Source organism: Pyxicephalus adspersus, chromosome 5, assembly GCF_032062135.1.
Source record: "Pyxicephalus adspersus chromosome 5, UCB_Pads_2.0, whole genome shotgun sequence".
NCBI classification, from domain to species: Eukaryota; Metazoa; Chordata; class Amphibia; order Anura; family Pyxicephalidae; genus Pyxicephalus; species Pyxicephalus adspersus.
The window spans coordinates 45,471,043-45,488,957 of NC_092862.1; the positions used below are offsets into that span (position 1 = coordinate 45,471,043).

The 17,915-nt window shown below is 36.4% G+C and overlaps 1 protein-coding gene across 1 annotated transcript in view; it reads right to left on the reverse strand.

The window, feature by feature from the left end:
• Nucleotides 1–1,623: 1,623 nt before the first annotated feature.
• YES1 (YES proto-oncogene 1, Src family tyrosine kinase) overlaps nucleotides 1,624–17,915 on the reverse strand; it is a 39,944-nt gene continuing 23,652 nt past the window's right edge. Inside the window, exons 2-12 of the mRNA XM_072411355.1 lie at nucleotides 16,289–16,546; nucleotides 14,478–14,577; nucleotides 11,550–11,648; nucleotides 10,282–10,385; nucleotides 9,296–9,445; nucleotides 8,813–8,968; nucleotides 7,067–7,246; nucleotides 6,077–6,153; nucleotides 5,822–5,975; nucleotides 5,434–5,565; nucleotides 1,624–3,791 (exon numbers count right to left, since the gene is read on the reverse strand). Of these exons, the coding sequence (XP_072267456.1) occupies nucleotides 3,583–3,791; nucleotides 5,434–5,565; nucleotides 5,822–5,975; nucleotides 6,077–6,153; nucleotides 7,067–7,246; nucleotides 8,813–8,968; nucleotides 9,296–9,445; nucleotides 10,282–10,385; nucleotides 11,550–11,648; nucleotides 14,478–14,577; nucleotides 16,289–16,541 (1,614 nt within the window). The 5' untranslated portion in view covers nucleotides 16,542–16,546 and the 3' untranslated portion in view covers nucleotides 1,624–3,582. The remainder of the gene's footprint in view (nucleotides 3,792–5,433; nucleotides 5,566–5,821; nucleotides 5,976–6,076; nucleotides 6,154–7,066; nucleotides 7,247–8,812; nucleotides 8,969–9,295; nucleotides 9,446–10,281; nucleotides 10,386–11,549; nucleotides 11,649–14,477; nucleotides 14,578–16,288; nucleotides 16,547–17,915) is intronic.

Sequence of the window (17,915 nt, forward strand, 5' to 3'; positions counted from 1 at the left end):
TTTTATTTTACAAAATGGAGAATACAAGAAAACAGGAAGAGCTTACCAAACAAGGGCCCCTTCACACCTTATTGTGGCATGCTGCAACAAACCATTCACTTTTGTGTTACGATTCATTCTTTTGATGAAGCCCCTTCTCCTCTCATCTGTCTTTACCACCACGTCTCATGCCCGCATCCCAGGAGGCGTCTGGCTGCTCCTCCTGCGCATGTCTGAGGTATAGGCTTTTTCCTGCAACACATGCGCAGTGAGATTGGAACCCTTTTTCCCCTCATTTTAAGCAGGTAATGTCATCTGATTTTGTGTCCGCGCAGTCCAAGATCGGTTGACTTTGCCAGAAGAATAAAGAAGACGGAAGAAGATAGCAGATCCCGGTTCCTTCTTCGCCGGGATGAATGTGAATTCCAGAATAGTGCAGAGCCCAAATAAGAAAAGTGCCACAGAAATCATGGGGCTCTGTGGAAGTTAAGGGGAGTGTGAGTTTTTTTGGTTTAGTTCTGCTTTAACATGCAGCCATTGTCAATGCTCCATAACAAACCCACTGTCTGTCAATAAGCACTAAAATTCACAGGTAGGTAGCCAAGAACAGAGTCTGGAACTACTTGTATCCAAGTTAAAAATAATTATGACTTATACATCAAAACAAGGTATTTATAGCATAAGCAAACACTGATTTACAGCAAGCTGATCTCACATGGATAGTAATCTCTACTTTTAAAGCCAATCTGCAGAAGCCAAGACACCACTCAAAGGCAGTTAACATCAGACGTTTGTAAGGTAGTATGTACACCAGGAGCCTAAATATTGGAATGCTTTATAATGCACTAAAGTCCCACTTTGAAAAATTCCTAATGATGCAGGTATTTATTGCAGAAAGTGACAGGTGGTGTCCCTTACGCAATACGTTTATTGCCTGCATGATTGCTGCCCAGCTGTTAAAATTCAGTGTTTGCATTTGTTGCTACGACTCTGCAATTAGAGCTTCCAGGTTGAATGAACGTCATCCCAGCTCAGCCAATCAAAATGGCTGAAGATTTCTCCAGGAAGAGGGGACGGAAGTATCCTGTGATTGAATCGGGACAAGCAAGTATTGTGGGTTTAGGTCTGCTTTACTACCTGGCTTGGTCTAAACCTTTCCATACCCTTGTCATTGACACTGACCATTACAATGAGTCCCTCCATACACTGGTCACAGACCATTACAGTGATAAATCCTTCCATACACAGGTCACTGACCATTACAGTGATGGGTGCTTCCATACACTGTTCAAGGACACTGACCATTACAAGGAGGAGTGCTTCCATACAATGGTCACTGACACTGAACAGTACATTAGTGATGAATCCTTCCATACACCAGTCACTGATGCTGACTATTATAATGATGAGTGCTTCCACACACTTGACACTGACTATTATAGTGATAAGTTAATCGAGAGGTACAGAACATGGGCTTATATATTGGACAACTGACCTAGCAAGCAGGCAAATTGGGTATTTAGTTTTATATACCAGTGACAATTTACCAGACTAAAAAAAGTTGCTTATTTGCCTAAACCTTTACTAGTTGACAGCTACTATAACCATGCAAACTTTCTGAAACCCCCCAAAAACTAGACCAAGTTTGTAAAAAAGAAAAATGATTTGTTTATTTTACATATTGATCTCCTGTTGGTCTAACAGGTATCATGTATAACATAAAACTGTGTTAAATGTTTCAACCAGTAAGCGCCCCTTCCCATAAGATATGCATCATCACAATCATTTCAAATGCAATAATTACTCATTTAATTTGTTACTATACAAATGATATTACATAATCGAGGTTTAGTAGTGAAAAGACAATAACTGACAGCCAGTCAGACTGACAAGCACTGATCCTGTTTTTCTTAGTACAGAAACTTACAGAGCGAGTTAAATTAGCTTGAAAATTTGTATAAAAAGATACAATTCCATAGTTTTTGTATAAAGCCCTTTAAAAAGAAACAAAAAAAGGGAAAAAAACAAACCACAACAAAGTTTTTCCTTTAGGAACAATGTTGTGATGGCACTGCCAATAAAAATAGAGAAAACACATGTTGGGAATTGTAAAAAAAAAAATATAGTTCCACATTACCAAATATCTGTACATATTTGCCAACAATCCTAAATAAATCGGTAAAATGGTGGGGCTTTGTGGTAATGAATGGGACAAGGGCATGGCCTGGCTGGTCCCTGGTTTTAAACTGGAAATGTTAGCAAGCATGCCTGGTGGATACATAGAACTGATCTTGGACCAAACTGTAGTGTGTGAAATGTAGCATGGGAAATGCAAGTTAGCACTTTATTTTTTATTGTTAGATTGTTAAACATATAAAACAACAAAAACAAGGGGAAAAAAATTATTGCCAGATATGTGTCAGTTGTAATTGTGAAACTTTGCACAAGCGTGTTTGTCTGTCCAGCTTAGCACTGGCGACTTCAGGCTCCAACCACAGTAAATAAACCATGTCAGCATACAGTCACTTAAAGCATTCACATTTTACTCCAGTCACGTCACACTAATATTAGTCAATCAAAGATAAGCCAAAGTGCTATCAATGAAATCCCTGAACTACAGGAAATTCCCAAATAGTGTTATAGGGTCAGAGATGTGTGATTCAGAATATTTCTTACAAATAAAGTCACAAAAATAGAATTTAAAAAATTGTATCAAAAACGCATAGGATTGCATACATGAGTATCTGCACTTTTGAGTAACCTATACCACTCCTTACTACCCATGAAAGTTATGGAGGAGAAAAAAATAAAGCACAAAAAATGCATAATAAACAGTTTTCAATATTGCCCAATGTTAAAACACCACCGCTTGTCTTGCAGACAGTCTTGGGCAATGTATTTTTATGCTTTACAAAAGTGATGCAGAAGAAAAGAATCTGGAGCCAGGTCCAGTGAATCTGCAGCAATGGCAGATAAAGTGCTCACTGCTGTATAGGACAACAGTGACAGCAATGAATGGAAGAAGTATACCCAACAAGAAAAAAGTATAAGTAATGTCTAACTAAACACAAGATGTTTAGTCGTTTGGCGGTAACGGGGCCAAAATTCTAATCAATCACTTCCCTTCACTTCATCCATGGGTCTAGTAACTAGTGGGGACAATGTATTTTTGCAATGTATATGCCAGCATATGATATATTGATTTGAACAAATAAGAAAAAAAAAAACTGTTTGAGATTCTATAGACCAGGAATGAAATGCTTGGTGCAGTGATGAGCCCCCATTCGATGATCCTGAAATGTATTTTTAAACAGAATAACGTATTAAAACAGCGGGCTGAACACTGTGTTCTCAATGGCTTAACCAACCATCCACATCACTGCCGACCTTTCTTTGGGACTTGCTGAGAATCACATGATTTGTCCATTTTGTTTGCAATACTTTCAAAGTGGTTTTGTGCAACTGTACTGTGGATTTCCAATTCGCCATAAGCATGCAGAGTGATCAGGACCTTCCATTTCCCTATAGAAACAGGAAAGAACCTATACAAAATCTCTTGTACACTTTTGGCAAGTATTGTGCATTTTATGGTCAGTCTCTCGCTTATAGATTGTCTCCAGGTTGGTACTGTGGCTCTGTTGCTGTAAAGTAGTCTTCTAAAAATGACTGAATATATTCAAAAGTTGGCCTCTCATCTGGGTCCTTCTTCCAGCACAACTTCATTAATTCATGCAGGGACTCGGGGCAGCCTTGAGGACAAGGCATTCTGTAGCCACGCTCCACTTGCTCCAGCACCTCCCTGTTCACCATCCCTGTGGGAAAGAAATTCATATTATTAGCCAAAAAAATACTTAAGAAGGAAGTTTTAGTTGTTCAATTTGGCAAATGTATCCAGAATTCTATATTTTCTTTCACAATGTAGGTTAGAAAAAAGAAGTAAAAAAGAAACAGGGAGGATACCATTTTTGGTCCGCTAAAAAATATTGCTGCCAGGTTACAAACCTAGAACAAGCACACAATCTAAATAAAAAAACTCCATATACCCCATAGGTATTCCTTGTCATAAATTTAAAAAAAAATGATTTTGTCAAATGTTTACAAACCATGATTTCTTTCAAAAGTGACTGAAATACCATGGCATGTCATCACATCTGGATAAGGTTTGGTTACTGGTTATTTTTTCAACGCTGGTCTAAACAGACTGTACAAGTTTTTATAAGAGTTTTATTTTAACCCAATGAGTTAAATATATCTATTAAATAATGAGCCAGGGCTTTAATGTTTAAGTATTTTTATTATGTGATTTGTGCTTAACCGTATACTTACCTTTTTTTTTTTTTTTTTTTTTTTATGCCACCACAAAAAGGATGATTCCTATGGCTCCATAAACGTGCCTCAAGGAAATGCCCTGGTGTAGACTGGCCCATTAAAATGTATGGGAATTTCAAACCTAAGCTTTTAAACCCTTAGGTTAAACTCTGGGGAAACAGTCCGTGTAGGCTAAGCCTAAGGGATTGTTTTGCAGGGGACCCTATTTTCTGGTGACAGGATCATTTTTAAGAGAAAAGTAAATTAGAGATTACAGATTACCATTTTCCGCACTAGGTATAGTGGCTACATCATAATAGCCTTTACCTTGGTTTATCCATTAACAAAGATTTAACGTATAACTGATTTCCTAGAGTTTCAATAAAAATATTATTAATTCCATGTTAAAAAAAACATTACGGATGTTGGGTAAACCCTATATCTCCACCTTCAACTACTGAATATACACATGGGTATGGACCTCCACATTCAGCCTTATATGCAGCACTGTGTGTTGCAGCTTGAGAAATCTAGATAAGGGATCTGCTTTAAGTGCTTAATATCCTATTTCCAGCAAAATCTATCCAAAATAAAATCGCTTCTACAAATACAACCTTATTTGGTTTAGCATTTCTGCATATGGTGTAACCCACCTAACAGTTTACAGGCTATGTTTCATGAAGGTGAAATATGATGTGTTCTGCACACAGTTGCTAAACCTAAAGTATTTTATCAGCTCACAGAAATGGACCATTTATGCATCTGTGGTTTGTCCAACATCCTTCCGATGGACATACCACAAAGTGATGCATAAAAGCAGATCAAAATGACCTTTTAAAGTTGAAATGTTCAAGTTATTGCCTACATATACAATAGAGATTGTCAACATTGCAACACAAACACTAAAACACTCCTGTCCTGTACTAATGTCAACAGAACAGGAAAATACCAGGATATTAAGAATCAAACATTATGTCTTTACTATTGTCTCGTTTTTACAGAAATCATTTTAACACACCTTTACTTTATGTATGATTTTAACAATTCAATACTATAGGCAGATTTGCAAATGCTAACTTTAGCAGGGAAACACAAAACTTTAGCACCCAACAGAGCAGAAAGAAAACCAGCTACAGAATATTGTACCTGGATATGGCACTCTTCCTTTGGTGACCAGCTCTATCAGCAAAATACCAAATGACCAGACATCAGACTTGATGGTAAATCTACCATACAAAGCAGCCTCAGGAGCTGTCCACTTGATAGGAAACTTTGCACCTAAATTAACAGAAAAGAGATGGTTTGTTAGTAAATGATTATATAAAGTTAATAAATACATATGTAAGTATGCCTTCAGTCCTGTACCAAAGATGATTGGGGATGCAAGGGGAAATATGAATTCAGCTTTAGCTGTATAGACTGTATTAAGTCTAATACTAGCAACTCTTTAGAATAACATTTTTGCATTTATTGAAAGTTAATATTCTATTGAAAAAAAAAACAAATGATCAAATTAGTAACAAAGCAATGTTACCTTGTCTAGCTGTGTATTCATTATCTTCTATTAACCTGGCCAGACCGAAATCAGCAATTTTACAAACAAGATTGTCTCCTACTAGGATGTTAGCAGCTCGGAGGTCTCTATGGATGTAGTTCATCCTTTCTATATAAGCCATACCATCTGCAATCTACAAAAAAAAAAAAAAATGAAATGTAAGTATGTTAATAAATTTTTGAGAGCACCAACAACAAGCTTGGAATAATGAAGCAATACAACATATACTCTTACCTGTGCAGCCATATCAACAAGCTGTGGCAACTTCAAATACTTCCCATCTCCTTCTTTAAGGAAGTCCAGAAGACTGCCTGTTGTATAAAACAAAGTACAAACCTCTCAGATATACATTAATGAACACAGGACACTCTAACCAGATGCAGGATTGTTGGATGCTAGGATTTTCCACCTGACAGTGCCTGCGTAGTTCTGAAACCAACACCACCACAGCAAGCCCCAACAACCTTCCTAGATATCTGTAAGGAAAAATGCCTTTTGTGGCCCACCAATACACAGGGACACTTTTCCTTATGACACCAATAAAATTTCTTCACTCACAACAAATGTATTATTTGTTATACATTATTTGTTTTATTTTACAATTAATATTGAGAATTTTGTTGCAGTGTACAGCAAGAAAATGTGAAATAAAAATATTCCCTCTGGGTGCCATGCTGTACTGTGGTCAATATCCAGAGGAACCTTAGAAAAAGTGAACTAAGTATGGCAGACAAGATTTATGATAGTTGGGATATGTCAGGGCTTTGTTCAGAAGGTTTAAATTGAATTAAACTCAAAACTGAACAAGGCATGGAGTTTGCAGATTCTCCCCGTGTTTGCGTGGGTTTCCGCCAGGTACTCTGGTTTTCTCTCACATTCCAAAAACATGCAGTAAATTGTCTTTACCCAAAATTGACTTTAGACTGTATAATGACATATGACTATGGTAGGGGCATTAGATTGGGAGCCCCTTTGAGGTACAGCTAGTGACATGACTATGGACTTAATAGTCATAGTCGTAATATGTTGGCACTATGTAAATACTGTGTAATAATATTAATAATAAGGCAAGTGCTTGTTTGTTTAGTAACTTTAGTACTTTTCTAAAATAAGCATTCACATGGTAGGACAATAATCCTCTGAAGGATGCAACAATGCTTGAAACATTTTATCGTTACATAACCGTGTTTATAAAAAAAAAAATCTGAATTCAGTGAAGCAAACCTTTTGTCATGAATTCTGTAACAATGTAGATTGGCTCTTCTGAAACCACAGCATAAAGAGGGACTAGTTTGTCATGCCTTAGCTTTTTCATTATCTGAGCTTCTTGTAAGAAAGCTTCAGGCATCATTGTTCCAGGCTTTAGTGTTTTAATAGCTACTTTAGTTGTTCCATTCCAAGTTCCTAGAGGTTAACAAAAAAAAATGTTTAGAAACATGAGCAGAACCAGTAGGACCTATTGAGGAAAAGTAAACAAGAAATGTATAAGATTGCCGGGGGAAAATGAAATGCAAGCATTAAAAAACAAACAGTAAATGTCTGAGTCTTTAATGTACCTTTTCATACTTTAAAGAAAAGACTGTTTGGAGATCAATACACACATGAAGTTAAAGGCAACAAACATCATAGAAATGCAAAAACTATACTTGACGAAAGATTTCCTATTTAAAGCCCATGTGAAGATATGTAGTTTAAAGAATTCTCTGATGTTTGGTAAAGGAACCCTTCTAACTCCTGTCCAAGTATAGAAAATGTTTATACAAAATTTCAAAAGGCAACAACATTTGACATGGTCTGCTTCCATATGACACTAAATTTAAAATTCTTTAAATTGAATTATAAAAACTCAAGGAGCTCACTTCTATACAAATATTAAAAATCAGATGTACTATTAGTTTGCGCTGCATGATGTAGTATAGCCACGCACTACTGCACCATAAAAATGTAGAGAATAGGACCTAACATTTTCTACTGCAACACTTTGGGCTGTTTGTGATCCTCCTTTCTACTTCCCTGTTTAACTGAAAAGCAGTCATGAGAGTTTTTGTTGTATTGTGAAAGGTACTGGAATTGTATATTATAGTCTGTACTTATAGTCTACATTTCTGCAGTTTGTACTATGTATAATGTGACAACCTTATTGCCCTTTTTTTTCTACTAAAGAATATTTATATAAAAAGAAAAAAATTAGGACTTCATGCCCAAATATTTAAAGAGCAAATAAGTCAATGAACTTTGAAGAATGTTGTGGTTAATGGAAAATGTTAGGCACAGATCAGAGAAGTGGAATGGGGTAACTGACTTAAGAGATAAGAAGTCCAGACTGAATGGATGACGGAGAACTTTTTCTGCACTGATGGAGGAAACAGTGAAGATTACCACTTGCTAGTTATGAAACGGCAGCAGTGTTAGCCAACATAACTCCACCTGAGCTGTCTATATATTCAGGAAAGCTATAAAATACAACTATTTTCTTGACACGCAATAGTTCTAGTTACGCATGTTTGATATGCGAAACCAATACTTCCTATCAGAAATCTTGAGCTCATTGCTTTCTCTACTTGTGCTGCATGGTTAATATTTCTAATTGAGAGCAAAAGTATATCTGCCCCGAGGAGGTGGTGCTCAATTGTCCTCCTAACCCTCTTCCTGTACTAGTAGGACCGGGCACTACTGATTCAGCATGGAAAGAAAGGGTTGGTAATCACCAATAGGAAATTTGTTAATGACAGGATTACCAGGTAAAAATAAACTGAATACGGTCTAGCTGCAAATGGTATTGTGCAGGGCTACAACACCCCCCAGTGTTTTCCTGAAAGCTCAGATGCAGCTGTACCAAATTTATAAAGAATCTCACAGCTGCTATTGCCTGACGTTTGGGACATGTTGGCAATTAAAGGGTTAAATGTGTGTTTCTAAAGTATTAACTGTATAAGACTTACAGTAAAAAGCTATAAAGGTAAAACTTACCCATCCATACTTCACCAAAGCATCCCTGACCCAGCTTCACTTCAAGTCTCAAAGATTCTCTTGGAATTTCCCAAGCATCCTTTGCTAATCCCTGGGTTTGTGGTTTCACAGTGGGACACACAGTTGTTAACCGATAGCACAATCCATCAGCATGTTCTAAAAAAAGAATCAATATGATGTTTATTACAATATGTAGGTAAATATGTTGCATTGTACAGTCTTGTAAAGAACTAACATCAGTAAAGGGTTAAAGAAAAGGTAAAGGGTTAAAGAACAAATGATTTTTGTTAAAGAACAAATGATTAACACATTCTTAAATGTTGGTACCCTTAGATTAATCACATTATGTAAGGAGTTTGTTATTTTAGGTCAAGAGCTACTGCATAAAATACAAAAACAAATGGGCAAAATAGAGCTAAATTTTCTTAGAGTATGGTTTTTGGCATCCAAATGAGTCAAATTATCAATAAATATTGTTATTACCTGAGTAGTGCTTTACAAGCTTCTGCAGTGAATCAAACTGTGCCCGAGTAGTGATATAATATCCTCCGTTGTCAAGTTTTCTGATCTTGTAGTGTTTCACATTATCACCTCTCACTTCATCCCAATCTCGAATAGAGAGGGAATATGCTCCTTTGGAAATTAAACACCGAACAAAATATTAGTAAATTTCCATTGCAAAACCACACGCTCAGCTTGCACACTTTCCCAAAAGTGATACACTGTGGGGTATATCAATGAAGCAGTGAATCTGACATGCATTGAAACATTTTCTGGTGGAGAAACACTTACGGAGATTGAAACACAGAAGATTCTACAACATAGAATGTTTCAGTGACTGTTAGATTCACCAATTTCTAAATAGACCATTTCTATACTATATTAAATAATCAAGTAACAACAATGCATTCTTCAATACAAATCTTCATGTGTGGGTAGTGTTTTTGTTTCATTTAACGTCAACCCTAATATACTCATTCTTCAACGCGACCGGTTTTAAATATAAAACTAATAAGGAACTGGATAACATTAACATGTTTTCTTCTAAAGATACATTTTTCACATTTTTACATCCTAGTGCTGATGCCCATCCAGCCACTTTAGTACATGTTTGTGCTCAAGAGGTGCCAGTAGCATGCCATTCCTCATGAAAGGATTCCTGATGGTAAGAAGAGTGGAAGATGCCAGCACAATGAGCATCCACATGGCTGTTTTTACTTTCCATGCACTGAATAATAGGGTGACAAAGGAGCTTAACAGGGACAGAGTGTTGTCTCCCTAAAACCAAATTGCCTTTAAAAAAGTCCTTCACAGGAGGATTACTACATATAATAATATATAAAAAAGCAAGTTTACATTTTAAATGACTTTTGAAATTATATGAACATTAATACTTTAAAGTAGCCAAAAAAATCACTTTAAACAAGATTTATTACCTGATTTGTAAAATTAAACACCAAGATAATTACCTTTAGTGGTTTCACTTTCCCTAACTAAGAATGTTCCTCTCTGGTTCCCTGGGTTGAGGAGCAATCTTTCGGCATCTTTTCTACCCATTTTTCCAAAATACCATCTGAAAAAAAACAAAACAAAACATTGATATTACCAGGTCATGGATACATGTAACAATGTACAGCTTCTTTCTGAAAAATCTTTATACATAGAATACACACAACATTATTTCTTCATGGTAGATTTGCTATAACTCTGCAAGTGGTTATTCAGTCCATTTTGAATCAGCCTTCCCATTGAAGGAAAACATTACTTAAGCTAAACATTTTGTTCCTGTTAAAATGGCACCGTCAAGCAGGGAGATATGTTAGGCAGCAAACAGTCAGTTCCAAAAGGTGATGTGTTGAAAGAAGGAAAATGGGAAGGTGTATCAATCAAAGTAGTCCAAGAAGGGTGAGAAGGAGGCTAGCCTAACTGGATCAAACCCACAAAGAAGACACAGCAGCACAATTTGCTGAAAAACTTTGGGCTATAAATCATTCAATGTGTCCATGCTGATCCCTGTGCACCAACAAAAGGTTTATGTCAGAAGTAGACCATGTAGCACTGAAAGAATGTGCCCTGGTCTTTCATGTGGGTAGCATTGTTTACCTGGGGAAGAAATGCCTAAACAAAAGGCAGCATGACATAAGGGACTACCCATGCCCTCTCTGCTTTACCCTATCCAATCTCATGATGGGTCAGTCAGATTGCTGCAGATATGACTGCCAGTTCCTACCTGTCTGCTTTAAAAAAAATCAGCAACCAGTAAGACAGAATAATAAAACGTGGCTTCCTAGCAATATTGCAAACTGAGGGGACTTGTATGTGTATAGAACACATAAATAAACCTAACTTCTTGCTTGCATGAGTGACTCAATGTGTTTCCCAGAAATCAGCACAAAATTAGAGGCAACAGGGGTTTTATTTTTGCCAAGACACGTCTATTGAAGAGACACAGATGGTATTTCATTTAGGATTACAATACTGAGAGGGCTCAGGTGGGGATAACAAAGGCAAAATATTTTTATACACAGAGGGGAGACTGTTTGAGAAAACTGAAGTTTTATTTTAAAATCAATTTCTGGAGAAAAACTGAAGCCCTTTTCCAGGTATTGTTAATACAGCCATTAAACAAACGTGAGATGAGAATATTTATCTATAAAGATATTATAGGTTTTGTCAACATAGCTAATAAAATTATCTATTATCTGCATATCTAAATATGTCAACAGTGCAATCTTACTCTTCAGCCTGTATGGAGTCTGCGGGAGCAACATAGTTACTGGGAATGTAACCAGTTTTTCCAGTGGCTATAGATCTTGCTTCCCACCAATCTCCTTCCCTGTAAGAGAAAACGTAAAAATAAATACACTGAAATCACATTTGTATAAAAAAAAATAACAGTTGCACTTTTTTTTTGGGAAATCTCTTAAAGCCAAAAGTTCAAACTTATTTGATCATATTGCTAGATTTACATGGTGATCCACAGCACATGTAAAATTATATAACACAGTGCCTGTATATTCATTACCTGTTTCCTAGATTGTGTATGTTTGGGACAGTAAGACAATGGGTTTGTCTCAATAAAAAATTTTTTATAAATGTTTTTTTCATTCCGATGGTCTGATACAGATGTTCTAAAATAAATGTAAATGTTATTTTTATATATATATATATATATATATATATATATATATATATATATATATATATATATATATATATATATCCTTTTGGGTAATGTAGAATATGGAATCATGTTAAGTGTTTACATATTATGACAATTTTATTGTACAGTGCATTTGATCACAAAGAAAGTATTTGTATTTTTTATTTATATATTCTTGGATGTAAACCATTTTAAGAAAACCTGCCATCTATCTGAATGCATTAAACTAAGCATGAATAGGCTGCTGGGATGTATTCATGCACCTGCATCCAATTCACTGGCACCCTTTGAGTCCCAAATTTTACTGTACTTTAATAACTAAATTTCATCCAGCAAATTGCTTCTGGTTAACGACTTAATCTTAATGGTGGATTTGGTGACTAACAGTGAAATAAATGGGGAACATTTAAACAACAGGGAACAAGACTCTGGGGCTTCTCTAGAACTGAAAAAAATTGGCTGATGGCTTGATGGATTTTTTGATCTACAGCCTGTGTATTAAACTACCACCATGGTTCTTTTTCACTTTTTTCCTTAACTGATTGGCAGTGTTGCCAACTGCAGCTATGCAGCTTTATTTAGCTAATTACAGTTAGGTCCATAAATATTTGGACGGAGACAACTTTTTTTCTAATTTTGGTTCTGTACATTACCACAATCAATTTTAAATGAAACAACTCTCAACTTTCAGCTGTCTTCCATGGACGTCCAGGTCTTTGGGCGTTGCCAAGTTCACCAGTGCTTTGTTTCTTTCTCATGATGTACCAAACTGTAGATTTTGCCACTCCTAATATTGTAACATTCTCGGATGTTTTTTTTCTGTTTTTGCAGGATGGCTTGTTTCACCTGCATAGAGAGCTCCATTGACCGCATGTTGTCTGCTCACCGCAAAATCTTGTACATACAAGCACCCCCCCCTCAAATCAACTCCAGGACTTTTATCTGCTTAATTGATAATGACATAACGAAGGAATTGCCCACACCAGCCCATGAAATAGCCTTTGAGTCAATTGTCCGATTACTTGAGCCTCTGAAATGAAGTGATTGTGTAAAAAAAGGCTTTAGTTCCCCACATTTTTAAGCAATCTTTTTGTTCAACTCACTCAATTAAAGCTGAAAGTCTGCAGTTCAACTGCATCCGAGATGTTTCATTTAAAATTGATTGTAGTAATGTACACAACCAAAATTAGAAAAAAAAATGTCTCTGTCCAAATATTTATGGACCTTACTGTATATTTTAGCATCGGGGGCTGCACATCATTACCCTGATCCGGCAACCAAATTCTGAAGGAGACAGTTGTCACCCCTTAACAGAAAGTACTTTAAGACATCCATGGCAGAAAGAGGACATTATTTTAATAAAAGCTGCATATTTAAAAAAATAGGATTCTATGAGATTTTTCTACTTTTTTTATGCATTGTGTAAGAATACATGTTTATTTAACAGGTAACCTTAAATGTGAGAAACATAGAGGCAGTCATTGTTGACCAAATACTATTTGCTTGGCATTTAAACTAACCTTACTACATCTTTAAGTCAACAACCCGAACTAACTATTTAAATTAGGAGTTCTGACCGATATGACAGGAGTTCTTACATTAGGTCAGTGACACCAAAGAAAAAAAAGCATAACAACCATGCAACTAGCAATGGTAGGCTTATATTTTATTGGGGAATAACTAAAGCTTTAAAGAAAGGTCCAAAAATGGAAGACCTTATTTGCTACCTTAGTTGCTAGTGGGTTTAGCAAATTCTGAGGATAATTGATATCAATTCAGAAACAATTACCTCCATGCCCACACTGAGTAGAATAAGCAGCAGGGAAGTTTTATGCAATAAAAGTTCCACTATTTGCTCTGACTGTGCTAATGAAAAAACATTAAATTATATTACTAAAATGCCCCTACAGTGTCAAGGAAAAAAAAAAAAAAAAACATCTGATCCCTAACCCAAAAAAGCTTTCCTTAGAAACCAAAATGAGGGGCTAACACAACTATTTTAGGGTTCTGGAAAAAGTTCCTTAAATGCTCCTTGAAAAAGTTCCTTAAATGCTCTTTTGCCGCTTCGTTTAATATCTTCCTGTTTGTTATCACACAGCAGAGCTCACATTGACTTTAGATAAATCTTACGTTTAATACATTGTCAAGGCACAGCGTAATTTTATACTAACTCAAAATATAAAGTACAGAGTTGGCAGCAGGATTAAGGCCATTTTAGTGGAGATCGATATTGACTAGCCGTTGCTTAGCTTTCTGTCATAGTATGATACAGTGAGAGAAACAGTGATTTCCCCTGTGGTGTACGATTGATGTAAGGTGTGGCCTGACTGAATCAGAAAAACAATGTCATTAATTCCAGCCAAAAGAACAATTCTAGGAAAGTGAATCTTGCATTAATTGCAATTCCTATTTAGCAGTTATCACATACTAAAAGTAAAAGAACAACTACACATAGCCAGGCATATTTACAACGGCACGGAGAAGGGTTCTAACATGACTTACGTGTTATTAATTATTTGGAATCTTTCACCCTTTCTAAAAGAAAGATCTTCTGATGTCCTAGCTTCATAATCATATAAGGCAACAAAAACTGTAACACCACCTACAATAAAAAAAAAACATATCAAAATGAGTTTGGACTATGAAAAGTCTATACTACAAATAACACTAACATAAAGCTGGATACAAAAAATAAAAAAACAAAGCCAAAGAAAGGGATAGAAACCTCTATTGCCGACTTGTTTTTCAAAGTCCAGGTTCCAGAGATCATCATGATTGATGATTTTGCTATTTAGTAGATCAGTGCCTAAATAATATATGCAATCATTTAAGCCTGATATCGTTTCATGTTTCATATGATTTGTGATATTGGATTCCTCCAGGTTCATAAAACTTTAATCCAAATTATCAATGGCAACTATATTTCTAAACTCCCAGGTTCCTTCTCATTTCTCTGTAGCCAGTGACCTCAAATACCAAAGCAGAATGTTGAAGCCAGCTATTGCTCAGTCGCATAACTGCCCATGCCACACACATCTCTCTTTTTCCAAGCATTGTTGCTGAGCCAAGTGAAGTTAATTCCCACGGAAGTTAATATCTATTCACAACTGCTCAGAAATTCCTGATACACTTCAATCAGAAGACGGGGTAAAAGAGATGTGAATCAGTAAAATTCTGGTGTTCTGAATGACATCAGATACATACCAAGTACTTTTTTTTAGTGGTCAGTTAATCCTATTTACTTTCCAAAATAAATCAATGTAATAAATAAATGCTTATCTAGTTTTGGTTTTAAAAGGCTTCATTAACACAAAGGAAAACTGTTGACAAACATCAAAATACAAACTCAAATTATATCTTTAATTTTTTAGCTTCCAAAGTATTTCTAAGCAGTAATATGGTGCAGGAAATGCAAAAATTAACAAAATGCATCATGCATGTGTTGTGAAACAATTTATTTTGCACCAAACACATTTGTGTTGTAGGAAAACTCAATACACAGATGTAAACCATCTGTTATCTGTAGTGCTAAAAAAGAAACAAAAACAAAACTGCTGGTGTGCTTAAAGTGCATTTTGGAGCCTGGTGCCAAGAGCCAAATGTGGTCTGGTATGACTTCTAAGCTTCAACAAGTCATTTTCACCCAGAGAACTGCCATACAATGGACCTCTTTTGGACCATTCTCTGTAAACTCTGTAAACTTTGGACCATTCTCTGTAAACTAGTTGTGCATGAAAATGCCAGACCTAAAATACTCAGACCAGTGTGCCTGGCATATTCAATGTCACTTATATCTCCTTACTTCCCCATTCAGATGCCCCGTTTGAATTGCAACAGGTTGCCTTAATGTTTACAGGGCTAAATGCATTGAGCCTATGTGGTTGTCTCATTAGATATCTGTGTTGACAAGTAGTTGAAGTGTATCTAATAGTGTACCTAATAAGTGTCTGGTGAGTGTATGATATGGTCTGTCAATAACATTTACAAAGCAGCTTTTATGAGGAGTGGCAAATCATCACTTTGTCCTCTTGTTGAAGGAACCCTGCATGCCCCAAGACATTGGCTATACTGACTTATGGAATGCTGTCTTCATAATAAAATGTGTGAAACTATTTTTTCTGGAGTATTGGTGACTTGCTGATTTATTTTTAATACTCACATACTTGCAAGCTAACTTTGATAACTCCGGGAGAACTCGATGGAGCACAATTATAAAAAACAAAATGTCACATTTGAAATACCATAGGTTAAATAAATATAGCATACTCACGATTTGCAGAATTTGGCAATCATCAAGAGTAAAAAAGGCTTACCCGTCAACCCTCCTGGGTAAGGAACTGGCACTGGTGAAAAGATAGAAGATGCTCCTCCAAAAGGAGTTATTCCAGATGACCCTCCAAAAGGTGTCATCGAGTGACTGTTAAAATTAGCAGAGGGTCCTTTCATTGCAGGGGACTGTGCAACTTGTGGCAGGTCATTGCCAAACTGGCCGATAGGGTCGGGCTTAGGTTCTGTTCTGTATTTGATTGATGGACCTTTGTCCTCTTTACTCTTAATACAGCCCATTATACCTATAAAAGAAAAGAAAAACAGTTACATAACTCTGAATAGGCTGTAAGTTTAAAAAGCCATATTGCTTATTATAAGAAATAATATTATGAACACTTGTAAACGTTTAAAAACCTTGTTTCTGTGTATTTTTTAACTTAAAATGGAAGTAAACCTAAACTTAAACAAAAAAAAACACACTTGCTTTCAATCCCGCGGGTGAGTATCGGTTGGAAGGTTACTTCCATTGGGTCCCGTGTTGTCTTGGTATCAGTCTTTGGCCTGGCGTAAAGGGAGCGGCAGGCACCGCCATCTTCTCCTATGACCCGATCTCGCACTGTGCAGGAATGAGATCGGGTGACATAGAATCGGGAAAAACGTGCCGATCTCCCTGTGCATGTATGAGATCGGCAATTTTTTCCCTAATTGATGAAAGGACTCCTTCTGCGCATGCCTGAGCATCTGCCGAAGGAGCAGCCAAGAGCCTCCTGGGATGCGTGATGTAGGTATCCCAGGAGGCTCTGTGCTCCCATTCATTCTTGATCGCCTTTGTTGACCAGTGCTGACCAGAGGGGGGGAAAAATAGACGTTTACAGGAAGAGTGATAAAAAGAATGTAGATATTTGTAGATGGGTGAAAAAGAGAGGAACTACTGAAGCACTTCGAGACTATACAAAACCCAAAAAGATTTTGGCTGGAGTTTTTCAATGTATCCAATTGGATTCACATGTATAACTTTATAGAATTACAACTTTTCTACGACTTTATTCTCATCTTTTAGAAGATGTTTTACTGGCACAGGTAGGTAGTACAGTGAGCTTTGGAACATGTTAAACTTTAAGCATATTTCAAACCTCTTTCACGTTTGAAGAGTGAAAGTAAAATGTAATTTTCCTCTAATCGTACACACCCCTCATGACCTTGACAATCCAGTTTTACAATGTCACCAACTACAAGGAAACCTATTGCTGACTTGAATATCATATTTTGCCATTTAAAAGCTACCAGAGACCAACCACCATAATTTCCGAGATATCATGCCCATTTTATGCAACTCAAACTTTCCAACTATGGACATACATTACTTAGAGGGTCCATATATAAATATCAATGGATGTTATGTGAATCTTTGCAATACTTTACATCTGTCAGTGCTCAACCCAGATATTTTTTTAAGCCGGGTGGGAAGAAATTTTAGGTGGGTGGCAGCCCCTGTATTGTGACCAAACTCTTTGGTAACCACCCAAAAACAGCCAGGTGGGTGCTGAAAAGTGCTGGGTGGTGCGCCTAGCTAAAAGGGCCTGGGAAGAAACCTGTCTGTTTTTAAAAAGTATATTTAGATCCTAGTATGTAACTCAAACTGAACTTTTTTTTCTTCCTCCATTTCTCCTT